A 27,594-nucleotide genomic window follows, 5' to 3' on the forward strand; every position below is an offset into this window, starting at 1 on the left:
GTGACGTAGACGTGGGGGTGTGTTTAAACGAGGCGTTTTAGGAGGGTGTGGACAAGTCTTAACTTTTATAAAGAATGTCTCTTTGGATTTTAGACTTTAGTCTTTGCAACTTTAGGGATCTTTTCTATGCACGAACAGATTGTAACACTCCAAAGAGAAAGGAAAATTTGAAATTGCATCATATGACCCCTTTAAAATTTTGCATTTAATGTAATTCATAATTAAATGGCTTGAGACAAACATTAACAAAGATGTTTTCAGAATATTAGGCATAAAATTAACAGTGAATGTGTGCATATTTTAAAATAAAATAATAATAATAATTATTATTATTATTAAAAATAAAATTAGTTCAATCCCCCCTCCCAGTGTTCAACACATAGTTACAGTCTTTGGGTTAGATGTGAATTTTTGACGTAAAGTAAGGACTTCAGTTTTTGTTGCATGTGAAAATATATCTGAGGCTGAGAGCTGTGTGTGTGTTTGTGAGGTTGGGCGTGTAGGTAACGATCATGTGCAGTCTGTGCTGATGGATGGGACAGAGTGAATGGCTGTGACCCTGACAGAGGACCCAGCTGAAGGACCAAATGAGCTTTGTGACATTATAAGTGTAGGTTTGTGGTCTGAGTACAGCACACCATATAGGACAAGTCCCCTCCCCTCTCCTTCTGTCTTATGCCATATATTGATAAGGTCTTGGTAGATTAATAGTACAAGTTTAAAGTCACGATGGAACAGAAGTAGTGACAGATCTTTTCTTCCATATTGTGGCACACATCTAAGTGAAAGAGATTATCAAAAAAGAAAAAAAAAACATTTACAGCTTGGACTGTGTTGATTGGATGGAGGCAGATCTTAATGTGAGCTTGCAGTCGATTGTACGAAAGGGTCGGGGTTTAATCAGACTAAATAATTGAAGTCACCAAACAGTCTGCCATTTCACTGGAAGATTGATTAGACATTTTGATTAAGAATTACGAGGTCAAAAAAGAAGCACGTGCACAGATGAATGGTTCACAATAAGATGAATAACATGCATTTAGAAAATAAATTGGTTGAATCATCTTTTCATCCCGAAAAAAAATTTCTTACTATGCAGCTAACACACTCTGACTCGAGGTAACATGCTGGTTAAAGTGTGTATTCTATACATCCAGCTGTACTGTACACTATATAGTGCTTCTATGTAGTGGTTGGCTATAATGTACGTCCATCTAAATATAGTGTTTCTATATTGTATGTCTATATATCCAGGTTGAATATTGTACTTCTATAGTGCATGTCTATATGTTCCATCCGAGTATAGTGCTTCTATAAAGCTTTCACAATGTTATTTCTCTACGGTCTCATCAGCTGACTCTGCTGAAGAGGAACTGCAGTTTCCTGTTTATGTCAGTTCTTCCTTTGCTGTAGGTTATGTCTTGCTGTTTGGTTAGTTAATGTATAAAGGGCCAGCTAATGATTAACAGTGATGTCTGAAGATGTCATCAAAGTCTGTTTCCCTGATCGCATGGATTCTTATTGAAATTACTGGATTTCACCTGCCAAGATTCACCAAATAATGTGAATGTGACCACACCTTTAGTCTGTGGGATTTCTTTTGTCTGCCAGGTGAAAATTGTTAGTTAGATTTATTTTATAAGTAAGTACACTCACTCAACAAGCCTCGTGATTTGAGATATCACTCATGTCCCAAAGTTTATTACTTGAGGTTGGTACAGTATATATTATGCTTTTTTTTTTTTTTGTGAAGTTTACCATGGCAAGGACGACCGATTATAAATTTAAGCATGCAAAAAGCTTGCAATGAATAAAGTGACGTGACATGTGACATGTGGCCAAGTATGGTGACCCATACTTGGAATTAGTGCTGTGCATTTAACCCATCCAAAGTGCACACACACAGCAGTGAACACACACACACCGTGAACACACACCCGGAGCAGTGGGCAGCCATTTTTTTGCTGCGGCACCCGGGGAGCAGTTGGGGGTTCGGTGCCTTGCTCAAGGGCACCTCAGTCGTGGTATTGAAGGTGGAAGAGAGCGCTGTACATTCACTCCCCCCACCTACAATCCCTGCCGGTACGAGACTCGAACACTCAACCTTTGGGTTACGAGTCCGACTCTCTAACCATTAGGCCACGACTTCCCCATAAAGTGAGCCGATCTTACAGTAATGTGTTTTACCACTGGTGCACAAGTCCATGACCCATGCTTTTGTGAAGCACTCCCTTTGCTGGAGCTGACATTGAGAGAGGAAGGCTCTACATTATAAGTTCAGCTCTTCTGCCAGGCCTGCTGCTGAGAAGGCCCCCTGAGAGCCCCACAGCAGTTAGGAGATATCAGACAACATCCATAATTTATGACAGAGATAGAGATGCGGCTTGCGGCTTGTTTTTGTGTGTAAGATTTGCCCTCGTGCATTCCTTCTGTAACAAATGAATAGTAAACTCATTTCCTCCTGCTGTCTTTCCCTCTGTATCTTTTTCTCTCTTTCCCATCGTGCTCCCTTTTCTGCTGCATCCCATAAATCAACTGGGAAGTTATGAGACCAGAATATGACATTAAGCCATCTTTTCAGAGATTTTAACTTTATGCAAGTGAAGTAATTATGGGTCACGGTAGAACTCCGGCAACAAGTTGGGGATTTGTTTATGGTTTTGCCCCTGTTTTCTCCGTGCTACCTCGTTTTTTTAGTCATCTTGATCTGTTTTTACTGATTCTGGTTCTTCAACTAGCTAAGCATCTTTTTTTCTTTTTGTTACCAGAGTGCAATTCTCTCTCATTTTCTGTTAAGCTGCTTTGACACAATATGTATTGTGAAAAGTGCTGTACAAATAAAAGCAGGTTTGACAATAAGCTGTCAGAGTTTGCTTATAAAGGCTCTCAGTCAAAAGGTCTACGTAGTTGAATTTTATTTGAGTACAGCAAAATAATCCTACAATATGCTTTACTATTTTGCATAAGTTTCATTTCATTTACTTATGTGGGATACCTGGTATTTAATTATTTGTATTATTATTTTTTTTTTTATTATTTATTTAATTTTAATTTTATATATAATTGTTTTTATTTTAAAAGGATTATAGCAGTATTTATTTGTTTTTGTTTTTATTATACCATTCGGCTATTATTAAGTATTTAATATAAATTAAAAATAAGTATGTAATGTAAGTTAAAAATAATCAAGGCATTCTTTCAAATTGTTTACTAAAAATAACTAAATGGAGGAAAAATTATAGGCTACTTATTTTTTAATTTATATGCACAAATATAAAAATACAATGTAATAAAATTAAATATTCCCTATATTTTTATATTAACATTTTAATATATGTATATTTTTGAGGGCAAACAAATAGTTGAATCAGCGTTTTGACTTGATTTATTGAAATTCATTGAATCATTCTTGATTCATGTTTAAACTTTTACTTAATATTAAACAGGCAAGATTTTAAGGAAATTTGATGACCAAATAATAATAAGCACATAAAAATAATTTCAGTGTCTACAGTGTTTCTTAATTTTATATCATTAGCATATATTGCATATATTGTGAGTATTCAATATAAATCCTGGTCCAATTTGTACGTGACGCTAGAACTGAGGTGTTATCATCACTCATAGGCTGCTGTGAAGAAATAGGTGCAGATTTGAAACCTGCTTTACAAACAAAGCTAAATGGTGAGCATGTAAATGTCTCGGAAACGGTCTCCTCCTTTCTTTCTCTCATTCTCTGCATCTTTCCCTCATTTTGTGACACATTGATTTATAACAAAGTGTAGCACATCGTTGTGGCTTGAACGTTTTTCTGTACGAGGCGTGTGTCTGTCACTTCAGCCTGCCATAAGAGAGAAACTTCAAAGCCAAAAGCTCCAGAATGCTGACGTGACCAGTCTCCCTCAGCCCCTGTTTCGGTATCTCACGATCTGTCTGTCTCATTTCTACTTCCTTCATCTTCTCCATCTCTTTCTCTGTTCACCTTCAGTCATGCGAGGCTGTCAGGGCACATCTGTGTGAGAGAGTGAACAAGAACGAGAGAAAGAAACACTGTTTGAGTAAGATAGAGTTTCTTGGAAAACATGATTAATTTGTTGCCAAACTCATCATATCTACCTGAAAAAGAGGAACAGATTGTCACCTCCATTTCGTACAGCCATTAAACCATTTACAAAAAAGTACCAGTTGGTTTTCTGGAGATGATAATTCCATGTTTTTGGATGTGGACACTTGGACCAGAGTACATGGTCCAAGTGCCTTGGAGTAGTAATGCACCAAAATGAAAATTCATGGCCTGAAGCGAAAACATATGTTTTTTTTTTTTAATTGTTTATAATTTTATGATGTTTGGAATAACTAAACAAATTCTAGGTATTATAATATTTTCTCAGCGATTACGCTTATTCTTCCTTCAAGTGGCATTATTGGGTAATATTTAAAAAATATTGCATAATAGATATAAAAACTGACTTTTGGCTTATAATAAGCACCTTTTTAGCCTCTAAAGTGGTACCATCTTATTTCGTTACTTTTTCTGTAAGGGACGAGAGTCACTAAAAAACACTATTGTCTTTCTTTAAATTATTTTTTTCTTATCATATATCTCAGTGTGTACATGTGCAAGTAACCTCTTAATGTTCTTGTTGTATAATTGTATAATGTTGTGTTCCAACGATACAAACTCTTCATTCATAAAAGAAAGTTGTCATAAAAAAAAAGTTGACATACTTGCAGTTTCTTGTTTGGCAGTGGTTGAACATGATGCCGTGGTGGGCAGGGAAAAAAAAAAGAGTTTGAAAATTTGACTGTTGAACTGCACCAAGGAAAAAGTTGTTATGTTGAGGTGTCTTTCAAGGCGTTTGGCTTTGATGCTTTGTGAGAGTGAAACCAGCCGTTGACTCATCAACAGCATCTCTGCAGTCTCACAATGTGCCCTACAAACCTCTGCCTTCACTCATCCTCCCTGTAGAGCCAACAAATTAGGATAACTCTTCCTTTAGGCCTTGTTAACTAAAGTGTCCCTTGGAATTTGCCATCTCAGCTGGTCTGCCTTAGTTTTCCTGACTTAGTCATAGCTTGATCATAAATACACAACTAGTGGTGGCAGATTTGTGTATAAGGCAATTTAAATGAAAGGACTTACTGAGAATAAATCTAGACTTAGCTGTGTCTCAACTGTCAAAGGAAATGCTCGCCAGAGATGAGAAAAGGAAGCGACAGAGAGACTTCAGACAGACTACCTCAGCTCCACAGGAGCTAGACGAAGCCGATGGCCTAGCCAAATACCTGCTTTGTGTGACAACAATACTGGGGATTTGGATCCGTCTAAAATATGCTTTCTCTCTCTGTGTTTCTCTGCAAGCCCAGGTCTCTCTTTCGCTGTCACCTCTTTGTTCATCTCATGCTGTTTGTGAGATGACGTGATAAATTCTAGGCTGTCATAACACCTTCATTTGCGCCTTCATTAGTTCTTTCCAATAGAATAGGCTAAACAGAAGGAAGTGAAGATGGTCTCTGTCAAAATTGCTTACTTTCTGTCAGAAATGCAGTCATGAGAGAGATTAAAAATGGGCAAAAATAAAAGATTTACTAACAGCAAATGAGAAAACTGTGAAGTGTTTTAAGCATTGTGTGGTGTTGTTCTCTTTCTCTTTCTTCATGTATAATGATTTTCTTGACGCGTAGTAGGTAAATTTGAGCTTAATTCAGTGGCAATAATGTGTTTCAGTATTTCTATCTGATTACAGGAGGTTCTGATATTAATGCCTCTGTATAATCTACTCTTCCCACATTTCAAAAGCCTCAAAACACTCACGCGTAAACCTGTATTCACCTCCATGTTTGTTTTACTGTGGCACCAGGATTACTTTTGCTGTGATTTGGTAGCAATTTGTACAACAAAACAGAAAAATTGATTGTTTGGAGGTTGGCGTAAATCAGAAAAGATTAAAGTCAGGTTAGATGGCCAAACAAGATCTGTCATAATGTTTCTTTCTTACAAAACACAGCGGCTGCTTTTACGCTTTCTCATCTCTCACTTTTTATCTCTAATGTGTATACACTAGAGTGTTGTTGAGGAGGGTAGGAAGACAGGGACCGGCCCACACCTTCATTGAAATGTCTCTCTGCTCTGCAGAATTAAAAATGTTTAAATGTTATTAATGGTTCCCAGGCATAAAAAAGCCCCATAAAGTTAAAAACCAATAAATGTCTCTCAGATGATTGCAAACTACATATTTTCCTCTCCGCTCATGCCTGTGAGAATTTTGAATTATAAATGTTTTTATTTGTTGTTGTTCTGCAGCAGCATTGGGATTGAGATTTGGAAGTGTGTACGTGTAAGGGTGTGTGTGTTTGTCCCATATTGGGGGCTGTCTAGGACAAGAGAGACACTTGAAGTCAGATGGGCTTTGGACTCACAGAGTGGCTCTGCACCGTGTCGGAAACCAGACAGCCACTCAAGATAGACGCTGCTGTATGAACCTTTTCATTCTCACTCAATAAGGGGAATTCAACTCAATGAGATTCTAGAAGTTCACTTTCTTACACGCACACAAGCACTGAAGTAAATAAATTAAATTAAATTTTTCGGGGCCCTATAAAATCTGTTATTTTTTCAGAAATTTAGTTTTAACGATTTATGATTTAATCATTTTATTATTATTATTTTAATTATTTTTAGAAGTACTTTCTACAGTACAATAGTAATATTTTTGTCACAATTTCAAGTTAAATTGAACTTTTATTTTGACAGGTTGCAATGTAAGTTGCTTTGGATAAAAGCATCTGCCAAATGCATACAAGTAAAATTAATCACAGTTAATCAAAAATGTCAATAGAAGAAAATTAAGAAAATTTTTAAATGCATTATTGTGGCCAAAGATAATGTGGAAATCATTGAATAGTCATTATGAATGTTAGCATAAATCTCCATATATTTTGTTTTATATCAGTGATGCCAATCATTGGCCTACAGTCAACATGCAATCCGTTTGCCATCTGTCTGAGACAGACTTAGCACCCACAATGTTTTAAGTTAAATGTAGTTCAATATTGAATCATGTTATCTTGAGACCCCTGATTCTGTGCCATTTTGTTGCCGACCGTCTAGTTGAATGGAAAAATGTGTCCTTGGTGAACGGTCTCTTATTTAATGTTTGGTGATTGGACTCACAAGTATATGAAGGTGATGCTTCAAGTTTGAATGGCTCCAATATAGGAAAATTCTTTATAACAGAACTTACGAATGAGGCATAATTAATTGCATTTTTATGGCATTATTTTTTTTAGTTTAATAGTAATCACACTAAATGAATGCATTAAATGGACAGCACTAATTGAAATGAGACGAGGCAATAAAACTCTAACAGAGAGGCTGAGACTGATGCTCCAAATATTATACTACTTATCAGTCATGCAAAAGTTTGGCAGTGTGCATGCCTCAAAGCTGAAAACCCACTTCAAAATACCTAACCATCAATTTACTTTATTTACACATTTTACATATATGTACCTATGCAAGTTTTTTTTAACTATTCTTTTCTTTCATCAAATTCTGATTATCTTCTTGTCAGAAACAAGTGCATGAACAAGAATAAGTGTCTGCATGTAATACATCTTTGCTTTTAGCAGTGTGTATTTGCATACTTGCGTGTTTTGTTTGCTTTATCTCTGTCAATCTGGTAAAAGGACTGGAGACAAAGTGTCACGTCAGGCTGTAGGAGGGGTGCTGAAACCAGTTGTCTGTGTTTATAGCTGCTCTGTTATCTTTGATAGATAGAGGCTTGCAGACATCATGCCTCATCTGCCTGTGCTTTCTAGTTCTGGGGGTCTGTGTTTATATGTGTGTATCTGTGTGTTTGTGTGCGGGACTGTTGTTAGGACAATGCGGAGTAAAGCCTGGAATTTTTCCACAAGAGGTCAAAATCAGGGCATATAAACTAGAGTGAGGTGTCTTCATTCCGTTCCTCCAGCTGTCTATTCTCTTTTTCCTCTTCTTATTCTATTATCTTTTTTTTTTTAACTTGTCTTGTTTCATCCCCATTTTTGTGTACTGTATTGTTTGGTCCTTTCCTCCTGCCTCTTCTGAAGAATAGTGGCTCTACTCAACATGATTTCAGAAAGGCAGTTTTTTCTTCCATCTCATTTCACTGAATAGTGGTACATTGAAGATGTTTCTCTGAGTGTTGTGATGTCTCTGTGGTTTCTGATGATTGCTTGTTGAAGGAGGTTACTTTAATGGTAAAAAAAAAAATTTCAAGTGGTTGAACAATGCTTTTTTTTAGTGGTATGTATAATACAATATTTTGAGAGCCGATGTAATGCAGATAGAAAGTACTGTGCAAAAGCATATTAGATTTTTTTTTTTACACAAAACAATCCATACTAATCTCACTGGGTTGTTACAATTAATGGCAAAATGAATGCTTGGAAATTTAAACTGATAAGATAAGAAATATATAAAACAAAAAATAGTGAAAAATCCAAGATTTTTGCACAGTATTGTATGTACAGGTGCATCTCAATAAATTAGAATGTCGTGGAAAAGTTCATTTATTTCAGTAATTCAACTCAAATTGTGAAACTCGTGTATTAAATAAATTCAATGCACACAGACTGAAGTAGTTTAAGTCTTTGGTTCTTTTAATTGTGATGATTTTGGCTCACATTTAACAAAAACCCACCAATTCACTATCTCAACAAATTAGAATACTTCATAAGACCAATAAAAAAAACATTTTTAGTGAATTGTTGGCCTTCTGGAAAGTATGTTCATTTACTGTACATGTACTCAATACTTGGTAGGGGCTCCTTTTGCTTTAATTACTGCCTCAATCCTGTGGTTCAGGAGTGGCTTAACAAGAGGAATACGACAACTGTAGCCAAATTCCTTGACACGTCTGTGTGTGGTGGCTCTTGATGCCTTGACCCCAGCCTCAGTCCATTCCTTGTGAAGTTCACTCAAATTCTTGAATCGATTTTGCTTGACAATCCTCATAAGGCTGCGGTTCTCTCGGTTGGTTGTGCATCTTTTTCTTCCACACTTTTTCCTTCCACTCAACTTTCTGTTAACATGCTTGGATACAGCACTCTGTGAACAGCCAGCTTCTTTGGCAATGAATGTTTGTGGCTTACACTCTTAAAAATAAAGGTGCTTAAAATGTTCTTCAGAGCGATGCCATAGAAAAACCATTTTTGGTTCCACAAAGAACCATTCAGTCAAAGGTTCTTTAAAGAACCATCTCTTTCTTACCTTTTTATAATCTGAAGAACCTTCTTTTGCCACAAATAACCTTTTGTGAAACAGAAAGGTTCTTTAGATGTTAAAGGTTCTTTATGGAACCATTTAGACAAAAAGGTTCTTCTATGGCGTCGTGAAGCACCTTTATTTTTAAGAGTGTACCCTCCTTGTGAAGGGTGTCAATGATTGTCTTCTGGACAACTGTCAGATCAGCTTCCCCATGATTGATTGTGTAGCCTAGTGAACCAAACTGAGAGACCATTTTGAAGGCTCAGGAAACCTTTGCAGGTGTTTTGAGTTGATTAGCTGATTGGCATGTCACCATATTCTAATTTGTTGAGATAGTGAATTGGTGGGTTTTTGTTAAATGTGAGCCAAAATCATCACAATTAAAAGAACCAAAGACTTAAACTACTTCAGTCTGTGTGCATTGAATTTATTTAATACACGAGTTTCACAATTTGAGTTGAATTACTGAAATAAATTAGCTTTTCCACTGCATTCTAATTTATTGAGATGCACCTGTACATCAAAAAAGCAAACAAGATGTTCAGAAATTTGTTACATTTAAGTGAACACTTCTTTTAAAAAAATATTTACTAAAAAATGATTAAATTATTTAATAACAGTTCTGGCCAAAGTTGATAATTAGTTTCATGTTCTGGACAATATTAAAAATTGATACTACTTTTGTCTTAAATAATAAAATACAGTAAAACACTAATAACATCAATCAATATTTTGTTCATGTCAAATTAATGTTATGATACCTAAGTGAATTTAGACATCACAGTATTCCAGTCCAGGAAGAATATGAGAAACTGTTGATTTTGAGATGAATACTGCAATTGCTGAGAATAATGAAAAGTGCTTTCAAGAAACTGTACGCTTAAAGAAATCAGCATTTTAAACCTGTTTTAGTCTAGTTTGTGCTACATAAAAGAAAAATTATTCTTAAAATCCCCAGATAACTTAATTATTAAATATTAATATCAGCTGAAACCACCCAAAAAACAATATTTTCCTCATATGTTGTGCATTTCTTTTTAATTGAATTTAGTGTATTATTCAGTGCTGATATTCAGTGCTGATAATCATATTGGTCTATCAGTGTGGACCCAGGGAAACCAAAAGACCACCCACCGTCATGTAAATGAATGGTAGTGTCAGCCTTAAATGCTCTCATTCACTTATGTATGTGGCAGTGTGTATTAACACTTGTGTGTGGGTGGTGTGATTAGCTTTGTTGGTCCTGAAATTGTTGATGATTTTGTCTTTTTGACTTTTTATTTTTTTGGCATTCCTAGAGGAAGGGTTAAACTAAGCAAGAGGTGGAATAAAAAAGAAAAAACTTTTTTCAGTTTCACAAAATGAGCTTTATTGGCCAAGGGAGATCATAAACTCTGCTTTAGGGGAGCTCTGAGCACTTAAATATGTACAAGAAAATACATTACAAGAACAAACAGCTAAATGGGGGAAAAAAGAAATAGATGTACAGATTGGGTATAGTGTTTTTATATTTACATTTTTGCTAACGCATGACAAGTTGTATCCATGAATGATAAATGTGCCATACCTTGCTCTCTCTCTTTCTCTCAACTGCCCACTGATAATTACCTGTGTTCGTCACATTGCTAATAGACAACCTAGTGGATAAGGGTCAGATCGCCTCTAGTGCAGTAAAGCTGCCCTTTGACCTCATCTGGACCCAGCGGGGCTGCTTGAGCCTCAGGCATTGATTCAGTCTGCAGATGATTGGTTATCAAGCTTTACCAATCTCACATCGCTCAGCCAAGAAGTCCCATGATAGTGAATGAATAAAAATGCAGCAAGAATCACTTTTAATTTTTTCTCATTTTCATTCCCCCCTTAACTTAATAGGTAATTTTGCATGTCATTGTGGCAGAGCCTGAAAGGACACCATGGGCCCATAACTGGATGTGATATGTGAATTGTATGGTGGGTTTTATGTGAGATACGACAGCTGGATTAAGGGGATAAGAAGGACAGAATGATGGTAAGACAGAGGTGGAGGGAGACCGGGACATGTCCTTGCACCCTCCTAAAGCAGTCAGATGACAGCAAAGCCCTTTAATTCAGTGTGAAATTGGGTTCGAGTGTATGTATGCAGTGGATTTATTGTCCTTCATTAGAATGTACACACATTTTCTATCATAGTGAGGGTTTGCCATTGACTTCTATTGTTCTTATACAGAGCTAATTCTATTCTTGATCCATTTTCATTTACATTTTCATTGAGAGATTATTTAGTATACTTATTAAGCCATTTTCTTCATGGGAGCTGTTGGCTGGTCTCCAGTTATGGAAAAAAAAGGATTTCAGGTTTTACTATCCTTGTGGGGACATTTGGCAGACAAAAGCTGACCCACACACATGCAGACAGTCTGGAGAGATCTGTGTGGAGGCGGTTTGCACAGTTGCAGCACCACAGGAGAGGAAATTCAGCTGGCCAATCATGAAGCCAGCTGAGCCCCCACTGCGTCCTGCCATCACCTCAGCCCCATTCCTCCCACACCCGCTTTCTTTCACCTCTTTTTCCTTCTGGTAGTAGGGGTCATGTCACAGGCACTGGGTAACTCTGACTGTGCTGACAATGTGGATGAAAAAGAGCCGAACCAACAAAAAAAAGTCTATTCAAGAGAAATCCATCGTCCTTGAATGATAAATGAATGACAAGCTCCACAAAAGAGAGAAAACTCACTACTTTTCTTGAATTCTTGAATTCAACTCTTTATCTTGCTCAGCCTTCTGACGTTCTCTTAGCATGACATGAATAGAAGCGTTCTATATTCTGTGAGTATTCTGTAGGTAAGTGACTTATTACAAGAGACAGCAGAAGCAATATTAACTTTAGTGAAATGAGACCATTTCAACTCTCTCTCTCAAATATCTAAAAATAGATATTTATTTTGTGATTTGCTAAAGATTGCATTTAACAGTGTTTTTAAATTATTAATGTTTTGAAAGATTAAAATAGAGGAACAATTATTTATTACTGATGTGCTTGGCTTGCATTCACCAGTCTACGTTGTTTGATTTTCAAGAGTGTTTTCGATTAATTCCTGATCAATTATTTTAATTAGCAATAGAGAGTGAGGGTCAATGTCAGTAACAATCTTTGCTTTGCTGTGTTAGTGCTGGTCCAGTCATTAAGTCCTGCCTGACCCTTTTGTACTGGGCTGAATTGATTTCACTATGCTCTTGTTTTCAGAGAAAGGGATGCAACAAGTTTCTAATGGTTTTGACGCTAGCAAGCAATGTAGACTCAATTCTTAGTTTTATTTTGGCATTTGCATCACTAAATCATTTATATGATGTTGTTTTTTTCCAGACCCGCAAAAAAAAGAAAAGAGCTGCTTCTATTATACTGTTGAATATTTGATGATGGAATTTAAAAAAATAAATAAATAAATTGTCACTGGCACATTTTCTCATTCATCTTTCTCTAATTAGTCTTTCTACCATTTAAATTTTTTATTAAGCTATAAGGTATAAAAGATTGTGCTGTTTTGAGAGTAATAAGAGTTTTTTTTTTTCAATATACGATACAAATACTATATGACGTATGGCAGGTATAATTCTGATGGAATATCATATTGAGGAGTTTATATGAAGTGACACTCTACGGTTGAGTCTGATGTCTTAAGCCTGTCAAGACTCCAAACAGGACCTTTTATAGACATCTTTTTGCACATGCACTTCTAGGGAGTGATTAAACTGAACTAGGGGCCATTTTTGTGCCAGATTGTTGCTGTTATAATGTGCATGTGGTACATTGTGTTTTGCATCCATTTGCTCTTTTCTCTATTGATGTATTGCTTGTCAGCTGCTGCTTACCCTAGGTGTTCTGCACAGCTGAAAGGGTCCAGCGTGTCCTATTGGGCTTTCCCACAACCTTCTCAGTGTTAATGATTTTCAGATAATGTGCCTCTTCACTGGAACCTTATGAGAATGGGATGTCTCCCTGTCAGGATATTATTTGATAGCATGATAGAATAGGAGGACAAAAGGTTAAAGAATAACAAGGTTTGTTTTAGACCAGTGGCGTGTGGAGGCCCCTCTCTGGTTTGTGTGTGTTTTTTCTTCTATATAAACCCATGTCTCAGCTCCATTTTGAATTTATTTGCAGTTAACCATGTCTTTTCATCCGTACTTTGCTGTTGCCCCTTGTCACATTAGTGCCACTTTATAGGACCTCTAAAACCGCAATGATCTCAAGGGAGGTAAAAGAGATGCTGCCTTCCTCTGAAACTTTATCTGCTTATGTGGCCACTGGACAGTGTTACTTAATAAACACAGACGTCTTTAAAAAAAGAAAAAGAAAGAAAGAAGTAAAAAAACAAACAGCTTTATGTTGGTAAATGCGACAAATACGAGAAACTATGGGGAAACCGTATGAGGGAATCCTTCGCCCTCATGTGAAAAACCTGATAGTTTGTATTCAGCAAAAATGCACCAAACCTTTAGAATTTTAGGCCAAGAAAAATGAATCAATGCTCTGTTGGCTTTGTTCTCTGAAAATCTGTGTGTGAGTGCCGTTTTTGCTCTTGCATTCAATCTCTGGCCAATACAGGTGACCTCTGAAATACACACAATTGCAACCAATGACCTTTCTTTCTGTTGCTCTCTCTGTCTCTGTCTTTCCCTCAAGCACACTTAGTATTTCACGGTCCACTCTATGCTGGCCTCCTCGCCTGTATGAGTCACTGCAGCACTCTTTCAATTTTCAGTTCACTTTCTCCTCTGATGGACTCCAGCTGTGAGGGTTTATCAAAACTGACAATCAACACACCTCTGCGCCTCCTATTCACTTTCTTTTCTTATTTACTACTACTAGTCCTCCTGGTGAAGTTTTGCCAACTATGACCAAAACCATGAAATTAACCACCCACAATTCCTTTTGTCTAGTCAAAGGCATATGTTAGGGGCACCCAGAGCATTAATGCATGAGGTTTTGAAAAATAAATGACTGATTTATTGAAAAATAAATCTCCTTAAAATTTAAGAGAATTAAATTGACATCTAATTTATTCAAAATGCAGGAAATATGTAAATTTTAGGTATAACTAATATGAAGCCTTGTATATTCTTGTTATTGTGTAGTGGTAATGTAACACTATCTAACCAATATCTATAGTCTTTCAGATTTTAGAGCAATATGTCTGTTTGCACTAAATGATTACAGGCAATTTGACGTTAAATATTAAGCTAGAATAGAATTTTGGACCGATTGGAAGTGTGAAGCTTCCTGTTTGCACCCTCCTAAAGCAGTCAGATGACAGCAAAGCCCTTTAATTCAGTGTGAAATTGGGTTCGAGTGTATGTATGCAGTGGATTTATTGTCCTTCATTAGAATGTACACACATTTTCTATCATAGTGAGGGTTTGCCATTGACTTCTATTGTTCTTATACAGAGCTAATTCTATTCTTGATCCATTTTCATTTACATTTTCATTGAGAGATTATTTAGTATACTTATTAAGCCATTTTCTTCATGGGAGCTGTTGGCTGGTCTCCAGTTATGGAAAAAAAAGGATTTCAGGTTTTACTATCCTTGTGGGGACATTTGGCAGACAAAAGCTGACCCACACACATGCAGACAGTCTGGAGAGATCTGTGTGGAGGCGGTTTGCACAGTTGCAGCACCACAGGAGAGGAAATTCAGCTGGCCAATCATGAAGCCAGCTGAGCCCCCACTGCGTCCTGCCATCACCTCAGCCCCATTCCTCCCACACCCGCTTTCTTTCACCTCTTTTTCCTTCTGGTAGTAGGGGTCATGTCACAGGCACTGGGTAACTCTGACTGTGCTGACAATGTGGATGAAAAAGAGCCGAACCAACAAAAAAAAGTCTATTCAAGAGAAATCCATCGTCCTTGAATGATAAATGAATGACAAGCTCCACAAAAGAGAGAAAACTCACTACTTTTCTTGAATTCTTGAATTCAACTCTTTATCTTGCTCAGCCTTCTGACGTTCTCTTAGCATGACATGAATAGAAGCGTTCTATATTCTGTGAGTATTCTGTAGGTAAGTGACTTATTACAAGAGACAGCAGAAGCAATATTAACTTTAGTGAAATGAGACCATTTCAACTCTCTCTCTCAAATATCTAAAAATAGATATTTATTTTGTGATTTGCTAAAGATTGCATTTAACAGTGTTTTTAAATTATTAATGTTTTGAAAGATTAAAATAGAGGAACAATTATTTATTACTGATGTGCTTGGCTTGCATTCACCAGTCTACGTTGTTTGATTTTCAAGAGTGTTTTCGATTAATTCCTGATCAATTATTTTAATTAGCAATAGAGAGTGAGGGTCAATGTCAGTAACAATCTTTGCTTTGCTGTGTTAGTGCTGGTCCAGTCATTAAGTCCTGCCTGACCCTTTTGTACTGGGCTGAATTGATTTCACTATGCTCTTGTTTTCAGAGAAAGGGATGCAACAAGTTTCTAATGGTTTTGACGCTAGCAAGCAATGTAGACTCAATTCTTAGTTTTATTTTGGCATTTGCATCACTAAATCATTTATATGATGTTGTTTTTTTCCAGACCCGCAAAAAAAAGAAAAGAGCTGCTTCTATTATACTGTTGAATATTTGATGATGGAATTTAAAAAAATAAATAAATAAATTGTCACTGGCACATTTTCTCATTCATCTTTCTCTAATTAGTCTTTCTACCATTTAAATTTTTTATTAAGCTATAAGGTATAAAAGATTGTGCTGTTTTGAGAGTAATAAGAGTTTTTTTTTTTCAATATACGATACAAATACTATATGACGTATGGCAGGTATAATTCTGATGGAATATCATATTGAGGAGTTTATATGAAGTGACACTCTACGGTTGAGTCTGATGTCTTAAGCCTGTCAAGACTCCAAACAGGACCTTTTATAGACATCTTTTTGCACATGCACTTCTAGGGAGTGATTAAACTGAACTAGGGGCCATTTTTGTGCCAGATTGTTGCTGTTATAATGTGCATGTGGTACATTGTGTTTTGCATCCATTTGCTCTTTTCTCTATTGATGTATTGCTTGTCAGCTGCTGCTTACCCTAGGTGTTCTGCACAGCTGAAAGGGTCCAGCGTGTCCTATTGGGCTTTCCCACAACCTTCTCAGTGTTAATGATTTTCAGATAATGTGCCTCTTCACTGGAACCTTATGAGAATGGGATGTCTCCCTGTCAGGATATTATTTGATAGCATGATAGAATAGGAGGACAAAAGGTTAAAGAATAACAAGGTTTGTTTTAGACCAGTGGCGTGTGGAGGCCCCTCTCTGGTTTGTGTGTGTTTTTTCTTCTATATAAACCCATGTCTCAGCTCCATTTTGAATTTATTTGCAGTTAACCATGTCTTTTCATCCGTACTTTGCTGTTGCCCCTTGTCACATTAGTGCCACTTTATAGGACCTCTAAAACCGCAATGATCTCAAGGGAGGTAAAAGAGATGCTGCCTTCCTCTGAAACTTTATCTGCTTATGTGGCCACTGGACAGTGTTACTTAATAAACACAGACGTCTTTAAAAAAAGAAAAAGAAAGAAAGAAGTAAAAAAACAAACAGCTTTATGTTGGTAAATGCGACAAATACGAGAAACTATGGGGAAACCGTATGAGGGAATCCTTCGCCCTCATGTGAAAAACCTGATAGTTTGTATTCAGCAAAAATGCACCAAACCTTTAGAATTTTAGGCCAAGAAAAATGAATCAATGCTCTGTTGGCTTTGTTCTCTGAAAATCTGTGTGTGAGTGCCGTTTTTGCTCTTGCATTCAATCTCTGGCCAATACAGGTGACCTCTGAAATACACACAATTGCAACCAATGACCTTTCTTTCTGTTGCTCTCTCTGTCTCTGTCTTTCCCTCAAGCACACTTAGTATTTCACGGTCCACTCTATGCTGGCCTCCTCGCCTGTATGAGTCACTGCAGCACTCTTTCAATTTTCAGTTCACTTTCTCCTCTGATGGACTCCAGCTGTGAGGGTTTATCAAAACTGACAATCAACACACCTCTGCGCCTCCTATTCACTTTCTTTTCTTATTTACTACTACTAGTCCTCCTGGTGAAGTTTTGCCAACTATGACCAAAACCATGAAATTAACCACCCACAATTCCTTTTGTCTAGTCAAAGGCATATGTTAGGGGCACCCAGAGCATTAATGCATGAGGTTTTGAAAAATAAATGACTGATTTATTGAAAAATAAATCTCCTTAAAATTTAAGAGAATTAAATTGACATCTAATTTATTCAAAATGCAGGAAATATGTAAATTTTAGGTATAACTAATATGAAGCCTTGTATATTCTTGTTATTGTGTAGTGGTAATGTAACACTATCTAACCAATATCTATAGTCTTTCAGATTTTAGAGCAATATGTCTGTTTGCACTAAATGATTACAGGCAATTTGACGTTAAATATTAAGCTAGAATAGAATTTTGGACCGATTGGAAGTGTGAAGCTTCCTGTTTGAAGCTGCAAAAAATAGATCCCAATAACAGACAAAATTTCCTGTCGCAGCTGGGTTGGATAAAAAAAAGATTTACATGGAAGATAAGTTTTATTGCTTGACACTTTATCACGTCATTGGCTGGTTAGGAGACAGTACGTAGAAGTGAATGAGCAGCTCTCAGCTTGTATTGATAGTCTTGAAAATCTTCATCCCTTGCTAATAGAAATATGACCAGACCAGAACTTTACACTGTAATTTCTCCTAAATATCTCTCATTATTGTTTCTGTCATTCTCAAGATGACGTTATATCAAGATTAAAGATAATTGGAAATTGATAGCATGTAGGCCTAATCCATTTTAACAGTATTTTGTTTTTCCAAGAAATATGACTCATTCCTGCAATGCTATGAATTCTGTAACTATTAAAAATAAATTGTGATTTGTTCAAGTGATATGAAAGAACACTAAATAATTTTATTCCATCCTCCAAAAAACTTGTGGACTTTTATACAATATAGTAAGACATCAATTATAATATACGTGATAAAGAAATAAGAAATAAAAGTGTAATCACCCACACAATGATGAGTGGTTCACAAATTTCAGTAATATTTTTATGTACTTATTATTTTTGTAACAATAAAAGGAGATTGTATAATTGTGCCATTTGCATTAGTGTACAGTTGCCAACCTCATCATTGAAGGCACATTTTGTTCAATTGTACGATTTGTCTCTTGATCAAAACTAAACAATATTGGATCTACTGTGTAGGAAGTTATTGTTGTCATGGTTACATTGAATAAAAGCACAATTTCTATCACCACTTCCTCAAACAAAGATGTGTTTGTGAAACCTAACTCCATATTTTCAAATGGGACTTAAGCCCATAACAATGTGGTGTAACTGGCCAATTCTCAGGGATTACGAAGACTTGGTAACAAGGCATCACAGGCCTATCATTAGCCAGGCATTCAACAGAGACATGTCTGTCTGCTGCATGCTCTCTGCTCTCTGTCAGTACCCGCACTTAACAGTCAAAACAGATGTTCTTCTTCCATTCGTCCTCCCACTTTGAGTGTCACCTGCATCTTAACAAGCTGTTTGTCGCTAGTGCTGCAGGGGGCTGGGTGAGATATTCTGGTGCCTGTATTCATTAGTTGCCTCGGAGTCTTGTTCACACCTGGATTCCTTAGTCACCACTGTTTCTTCCTGCGACAAACAAGAGAAGAGAAGAGAAGCAAAGTGAAGCCTCCGCTCAGGCAACGACAGGGCTTCTCGGCTAATTTCGGTCTTGGCAATCTCAAGATAGAAGTGATTGGCAAAGATTGCCAGCAACACCTCATGTTCGTCCAGGCCTGAGATTACTTGAAATTAACACCCTAAACATACTTACAGCTGCCTACTCACTGGCTATGATTGTGTTTATGTGTGTGCTTATATGTGTATATATTATTAAAATAAATTATTATTTCTTTAGTAGTTTAGTATTTTTTGTTATTAAAAGTAATAGGGTTTGTGTGTGTAAACACAGCACCATTCAAAAGTTTGTGGTCAGTAAGTTTTTTTCCTGTTTTTGATTAAAAAAAAAAAAACTCACCAAGGCTGCATTTATTTTGTTAAAAATGCAGTAAAAACAGTATATTATAATATATAATATTTCAAAATATAATATTTTGAAATATTACAATTTAAAATAACTGTTTTCAATTTGAATGAATCTTCAGTGTCACATGATCCTACAGAAATAATTCTAATATGCTGATTTGGTGCTCAATAAACAATATTATTATTATTATTAAGGTTGAAAATAGTTGTGCTGTTTAGTGTTTAATATTTTTGTGAAAACCATTATAAATTTGATCAGGATTCTTTGATGAATAGAAAGTAAAAAAAAAAAACATAATTTATCTGGAATAGAAATCTTTTTGTAAATATACATAAATAACATTGTAAACATCTTTTCTGTGTGGCATTTAGACCATATATCTTTAGATTCATGTATTTAATATGTAATTTTGTAAATGTAATATTTAAACATTTAAAAGAAAATCATTCAGAATTGCTTGCCATTTTTCTATCGTTTTTCTTTTTTTTCTTTTTTTTCTCTGGTAGACTGAAAACCTTGTGATTCCTATTCACTGCACATGACCTAATACTTGCATATTGCTAGTATTCAGCATATTGCTATACACTCTTACTTGAATATACCCATTCATCATACAGAAGGCTCTTAGCAGCTTTTATATTAAACTGTTACTTTATTGCTTTAACTTTATGCTTGATTTGTGTCTGTTGCCTCCTGCTGAACAGCAATAATCATGATACACTACATGCACACATATATAAGTCACAGTGCTAAGAACGTCTGCTATCAAAATAAATTTGAATGTAAATTCAAATTTAAACAAAGTGGCCTTTCCGATGTATTCTGGGGCATTAAAGATGACTGATTTTTATTGACCACTGTAAATTGGGTAAAAAAAATGACATTAAAACAACAGCTTCATGAAGGACTTCTTATATCTTTACCTCTGTTCTTAAACTCTCTTTGTGTCTAAAGGATTTGACTATTTATTACTGCTATATGAAGAGGCTCGGCTGATACTTAAAGTCTTGATTTTCAAGCTGTTGTGATTTGTTTTGATCTTTCATTATGCTGTTCCATTGAGGTCCTCTCAAAACTGCTTTTTTCATTGTTCATATCCTCCTTCAACTGTTCTCGTTCTCCCTTTTATCTTTATTTCTCCATTCACTCTTCTGACAAGGGCTTTTGAAGCTGGGTCACGAGAGCACATAATAATGGCATTACGATTCACTGATATTCTACTGGAGCAAATGGCCCCTCCTTCCCTGAGCGAGCCACTTTTTAAAACCAACAGCGCCGACGACGATTAGCCTGGCTCTGTCCTGGCTAATGAGCTCCTTGTTAAAGTTTAATGTCTGTGTTCCACTGCAGTCAAGAATTTTAAGCTCCGGCTCTCTTCTGGGGAAGTGTGCCACGTTGGGGTGTTGTTCCAGAGCATGCTGATGATGCTGTTAGTTTTGCACTTACAACCATGTCCCAGTTCTTTGGCCTGAGGGTCGGAGCTCAGAGGATTATTATGAATGCTTAGAACCCAAGAAACTGTGTGTTTAGCACATAATGCCTCTATTACTTATTATAAGTCAGCGGATCTTCTTTGTTTTTCTTTTAAATTGAGGGTTTGTAAAAGCTTACAAGATTAGATATGTGGGTAAGATTTCTCGCTCTGATATTTAGGGATGGTTCACCCAAAAATTCAAATCCTGTCATAATTGAATCTCTCTAATGTTGTTCCAAACCTGTATGACTTTCTTTCATCTCAGTTTAAAGTCTGCTACTTTGAAATGTTTAATCTCTCTCATTCTCCAAAAAAACGAGGTTTGAGCTATTTAGAGCGGAAATAATGTTTACAGTCAGAGTGGATTTTAATTTAGGCCATTATGACATTTGAAGCAGCCGCTGGGTAGAAATATGCCATATAGAACTTTAATGTTTATTTAACTCAGCAGTGAAAATTTCTGTAAAAAAATGTATAGTAAAAGAAAAGTGTATTCTCATGGAAGGGTGGGCAAATTTCACCCAAGTGAAGATGTCTGGCGAATCAATGAATAATCTATCATTTTACAAGTAATCGCCATTCCCGTAAATGAATAAAATATGTGCCCTTTTTCTCGTCTCTCAGTGATCATGCAGGATTGAGGAGACACCAAGAATCCTGTTGGTGAACCTGGTCTGAAGATCTACATGACCTTCTGGACGTGAAGTTCCATAAAAGTTGCAGAGAAGACAAGATCAAAGAAGACTGGAATACAAGCGAAGAAGTGAACGAAGGAAGGAAGGAGTTGGTTGGACTGGCTGAAGGGGGAAACCGAAGGGCTGGATGCAAGCCTTTATTCATTCTAGAAGTTCCCAGTTTCCTCAGAGATGGCCTCCAATTTCAATGACATTGTCAAGCAGGGCTATGTCCGCATGCGGAGCAGGAAACTGGGGGTGAGTAGTAATTAGTAGCTTTTAGTGCACTTGATGGGCGGCTTGGTCTTATGCTGGTTAACTTGTATTATCATTGAGACTTCAGTCCGATTGTCATGGTTTTGTTTTTTTGTTTTTTTTTTCCTAATCGATCTTTTCAGTTTAATTTACTTTTCATTAGTTTTCAGTTGGTCAGTTTTAGTTTAATTTTGTTACATAATTTAATTTATTTCAGAATTTTCTAGTTTAGGTTATATAATTTTTTTAGTGCAATGACAAACAATTGGTGAAGGATTTACCTAGAAGGATTTTAGTAAATTTCACCAATAATTGCAACACATTGAATTATGAATTTTTGAAGTAGAAACACTGATATGGTATTCTCTTGCAAAACATACCCCCCAATAATCTTTGTTTTATTCACTACTTCATTTTTTTTTAACAATATGGCATTCAAATTTTAGTGGCATAACATTTCTCAGCATAGAGTCTGAAATGCTATCTTGTGGCATTTAATAAAATTACCTTTAATTAGTATTATTATAGACCATATATAAAATGTTTTATTATATGGTAACAAGCATTATATCAGTTTGTGTTGGTTAGCATTTACTTTAATGAATTGGCAAGATAAATGACAGCACTGCTGTATGTGGCATCAGAACGTCCAAGCATTCCTTATGTTGTTTAACATTTCACCCAGATCAGACTAGACATCTTACAGAACATATTGCCTCCTTTTTACTGGATAATTGGATGTTTTTGAAGAGATTGAGCAAATCGTTCCCTTGGAAGAGGCTCGTGAAGCAATAATGGTGCAGGACATGAGGGGACTACATTCATACTACTAATTTAACCTCATCTCTGGCCCAGAGACCTCATTAAAGCTTTACAATCTTCCTCTGACAGGAGATTCAGTCTCACATTGTCTGAGAGCATCTCCTCTGCTGTCCCTGTTAGTTATTCTTATATATATATATATATATATATACATATATATATATATATGTATGTATATATATATATATATATACATACATATATATATATATATGTATATATATATATATATTGCCTTTGTAAAGAAAAAAAAAATCTCATTCTTTTCTTTATTTTCTTTTTGTCATTATACTTGTCATTTTTCATTAGCATGTTTGTCTTTGCTTTATTTGCATTACATTCATTTTCCTGCTCCGCATATGCTTTTATGATTGCAAGCATATGTTTTTAAACTATTTCACTGCTGAAATTAATCTTGATCAGCTGGCTGCATTGATGTTTCAGAATGTCTAAGAAGTTCCAGCATTACCATGTCTAGTGACTTTCTGAGTGCCTCTCGAGCTCATGTACAGGTCGATGGCTGAATTATGTAGTCAGCAGGATTGTGGTTACCGTGGCAGCAGCGGGGTTGTGACACATGGTCCCCCTGGGGAACGCAGTGCTAAACAATCTAAGAGGAGTTTATATTTTCTCCCATTTGCCACTTCTTTTTTTTGTTGTTACCCTTTATTCCTCCTCTCCCTTCATTCTCTCATTTCTCTCTCTTGTTCCTTCTACACGGACACATCTTGTGTCTGTACCCTATGTGTGCTTGTCTTTGTCTCTCGATTTTGCTCTCCTGTGTTGTGCAAACTCAAAATGGGTACCGTTCCTCCGTCAATGTTTAACAAATGGCTTCCCTAATTGTAAGTCAATTTTCTTTGTCTATTTAATATTATGCTAGTGCACGTAATGCAAGCACAATATCATAAATCCCTGCTTATGCGCAGCTAATACTATTTACATCCATGCTGTTGCCTCTGCTCTGATTTGGCAGCAGCAGTGAGTGTGTGGCGGCATTTGCATTTGTGTCTAAAGCCCTATCCTTCTCTCTCTCTCTCTCTCTCTCTCTCTCTCACCTTTTTTTCTGGCTCTAGAGGAACTAGCCTCCACAGATTGGAGGAAATACTGTGTTCTTACTAATCCATTTTCATTGGCTAAAAGCTCCCACATTAAAGCATTTTCATTGTATTGTCCATCTGAGAGTTGAATTGACTGCGGGTGGTAAATATTTTGCAAGACTTTGACCACCCAGGTTTATTTAGTTGTTGCTGTGTTTGTTAAAGTAAGGGTTTGGTCAATGAGATCTTAGTCATATTTGACTTTGGTTGTAGCTCTCTGTCAGACCTGGAGCTAACAAGCTGATGCTTCTGGATTCTGTACACACATGCATTATTAAATGTATGCAAGTGCACTCACATCCAGGTATTTTAAAGGGATAGTTCACACAAAAAAATGAAAATTCTGTCATCATTTATTCACACTGACTTCTTTCTAAAGCTAAATTAGTTTTTTTATTCTGTAAAGCACAAGAATGTTGGTAACCAAAGAGTTTTGGTTACAATTGACTTCTATTGTAAGGGAAAAACAGTGAGGCATTTCTCACAATATCTTTAATGTTCCAAAGAAGAAGGAAAGTAATAAAGGTTTAAAACTACACGAGGGAGTTTTATGGTACTTCAATAAAAATAAAGTCATTTGCAGTCTTGGTGGTATGGTATGGTGTGGTGGAATTTAATAGCTACCATTGATGATATTAAAGTTAATGGAACACTGCCGGAGGACTGTGAAAATGAAAGTTATGTATATTTATAGCTTAGTTTCCACAAAAAACATTAAGCAGCACAACTGTTTTCAACACTGATAATAATAAGAAATGTTTCTTGAGCCCCAAATCAGCATATTAGAATGATTTCTGAAGGATCAAGTTACACTGAAGACTGGAGTAATGGCTGCGGAAAAATCAGCTTTGCCGTTACAGGAATACGTTACATTTTAAAATGTATTAAAATAGAAGCAATTATTGTATTATTATGCCACTGCCAGCCCTTTTGAGTGCATTTGCAATAGTAAAGAGGCTCAACACCAGACATCACAATTATGAAACAACCCCAGACATTAGAGGGTGTTGGTCGATGCAGACAATAAAGGCCAAAAATCAAATGGACATACATTGCAATACTATTTTCGCTATGCATCTCTGAGGGACAAAGCAAAGATCTGAAGCTACTGTGATGCAGTAGTTCTGTGACACAAACAGACAGGACCTGAATTTTAGAATAGTTTCAGAAAATCCCCAACAGGTTTCAGTGGACACAGTCAGTAAGCTGCCATTTTAAATTTAGTCTTGTCTGAGAGGAAGTGGTTTAATTTTAGCTTTAAGCATAGCAACTGTTACAGTGGCGTCATTATTCCTTTGACCATCCTAGGATGCCAAGCTGAGTTCTGTCAGATCTCAGAGGAAGAGCAGATGAGAGATGAACAGCTGACAAAAATGCAGAAATGGATTCATTCTAGGGGCAAACAGACTCATTATAGGCTTATTATCCTATGAAATGTTGGCAGATTATGCCTCTGTTTTATCTCCTCTTCCTTTTTCTTCCTTTTTACTTCTTTAGTTTAAACTCTGAATTTTCCCTGTGCCTCCATAAGCTGTTATTGTTTACTTTGTTCTCTTGCTCCTTCCTATTCTCTTATATTGACCTGCAGTAAGCTCTTGAGATAAGTGTTGTGTAGTCCTCCATGCATTATTCCCCCATGTTTGTAACACATTTGCTTTGATTGCCATGATGATTTATTCCCCATGGAGCAGTTTAAGAGTTACAGTGTTTTCATATAACAAACAAGACAATAACTGCCCATTTTTATACAGATTACCAATTTCCATGGTCACCATGGTTTCTGCCAAAAAAATGCCATGGTTACTTCAGCTACTGTTACCGCTGTAAACCATAATTGAGCAAAATAACATTCAAAACCACGCTGTTATTGTAGTCGTGACGATATTTAGTAATGTTTTGATTTAGAGTATGATTTATTGCTTTCAGCTAAAAGCAATTAATTAATGTCAATTACCAAGGCCATTTTGTTAGTATTTGCTCTGACAATAAAAATAGATCCCAAAGAAGCATTGGAATTGCAACAAATACAGTCATACACAAAAAAAAATTATGCTCACTAAGGCTGCATTTGTTTGATCAAAAATACAGTAAAACTGTATTATTGTGAAATATTATAATTTAAAGTAATTGTTTTCTATTTTAATATATTTTAAAATGTAATTTATTCCTGTGATACAAAGCTGAATTTTCAGCATCATTACTCCAGTCTTCAGTGTCACATGATCCTTCAGAAATCATTCTAATATGCTGATTTGGTGCACAAAAAACATAACTTTCTATTGCAAAAAAAAAATGCTGTTCTTCCTATGAGCTTCCTATTCATGATTTTAATGCATCCTTACTGAATTAAAGTGTTAATTTATTAAAAACATTCTTACTGACCAACTTCTGAACAGTATTGCAGGATCTCCTTCAAAAACAGTAAAATAAGCTTCTGTCCACTTTCTTTCATTTTCAATTAAATTCAATTAAAGTTTATTTGTACAGCGCTTTTCACGATACAAATCTTTTCAAAACAACTTTACAGCAAATTAAGTTTCTACAATATTTAGTGGTAGCTTAGTGGTGACTGTCAGTTAATGTACATATGACAGAAATGTACGGAAAATCAATTAAAGACATAATCAAACAGACGATGAACACTATTAACAGCAATTATTATATGATGCAATCAAACTTATAGCAAAATGTGGTAGTTCTGTATGTTGTTTCAGGGTTGGCATCATCTGAGGTCCTCTGAGGCGTTGGCATCATCTCTTCTCAGGTGTTCTGGATCCAGACTGAAGCTTGTGTAAATCCTAGTTAGGCAAAAACAGAGAAACAAATAGAGACATAATTAGCGTAGCTGCTGTTCCAACCAAGCAAAATTGATTTGTTTAACCCAAACTAAAGAATAATAATGTGCATTTGATCAGATATAACTGCAGTACAAGATTATGAGATGCATTATTTGAATGCTTGGCCAAAGAGATGTGTCTTTAATCTAGATTTAAACAGAGAGAGTGTGTCTGAACCCCGAACGTTATCAGGAAGGCTATTCCAGAGTTTGGGAGCCAAATGCGAAAAAGCTCTACTTTTTTAATTTTAATTTCTTTCTGATGACAGTGGTGCTAATACCAAGTTAAATGTTGTAATTTTAACTGTAGAAACTACAGTATTTTAATGGAAATAAAGGTAAAGGGAGTGACACCAGGATGGAGCATATTTGGTTTTTGTATTGTAACGGGGTGAAGAATCACACGACAAGTAATCTCAATCAATACCCCGGAGGCTGGATTTATTGGGGTGATGGGTGATAGGGAGAAAGGTCCTGTTAACGATATGAGATAGTAGGGGAGAGATAGGGGGTGGGTGGGGAGTGACCCCTGACAGACCTGCGAAAGCTGCCCAGATCCGAGAGAGGCCATCCGCGTTGGCGTTCGCGGCTCCAGCCCGATGACGTACTTCGAAGTGGAAGTCCTGGAGCGCGAGGAACCATCGGGTCACCCTGGCATTGGTCTCCTTAGTGAGGGCCATCCACTGAAGGGGTGCGTGGTCCGTGACCAGGGTGAACTTCCGGCCCAGGAGGTAGTACCACAACTCCAGGACTGCCCACTTGACGGCTAGGGCCTCCTTCTCCACCGCGGCGTAGTTCCTCTCGGCCGGGATCAGCTTCCTGGTGATGTAGATGACCGGATGCTCCTCACCATCCTGGATCTGTGACAGGACAGCTCCCAGTCCTGTGTCGGAGGCATCCGTCTGCAGCAGGAAGGGGCAGCTAAAGTCCGGGGCTCGGAGGACGGGCTCCGAGGTGAAGGCCCCCTTCACTCTCTGGAAGGCCTCCTCCGCTGCTGGTGTTCACTGTACCTTCTCCGGCTGCCCCTTCCTGGTCAAGTCTGTCAGGGAGGCAGCTAAAGAGGAGAAGTTGGGGATGAAGCAGCGATAATACCCCGCCAACCCTAGA

At 36.7% G+C, this 27,594-nt stretch overlaps 1 protein-coding gene across 2 annotated transcripts in view; it reads left to right on the forward strand.

Annotated features, from left to right (window-relative positions):
* Positions 1 to 27,594, forward strand: part of LOC107700399 (docking protein 4-like) — a 63,419-nt gene that overhangs the window by 5,161 nt on the left and 30,664 nt on the right. For both annotated transcript variants that reach the window (XR_001635540.1, XM_016502034.1), the window contains exon 2: positions 21,425 to 21,732. Coding sequence is in view for 1 of the 2 variants with exons in the window: in XM_016502034.1 (XP_016357520.1) it covers positions 21,667 to 21,732 (66 nt within the window). In the remaining variant the exon portion in view is untranslated. The remainder of the gene's footprint in view (positions 1 to 21,424; positions 21,733 to 27,594) is intronic.

This window comes from Sinocyclocheilus anshuiensis, unplaced genomic scaffold (assembly GCF_001515605.1).
Source record: "Sinocyclocheilus anshuiensis isolate Anshui unplaced genomic scaffold, SAMN03320099.WGS_v1.1 scaffold154, whole genome shotgun sequence".
NCBI classification, from domain to species: Eukaryota; Metazoa; Chordata; class Actinopteri; order Cypriniformes; family Cyprinidae; genus Sinocyclocheilus; species Sinocyclocheilus anshuiensis.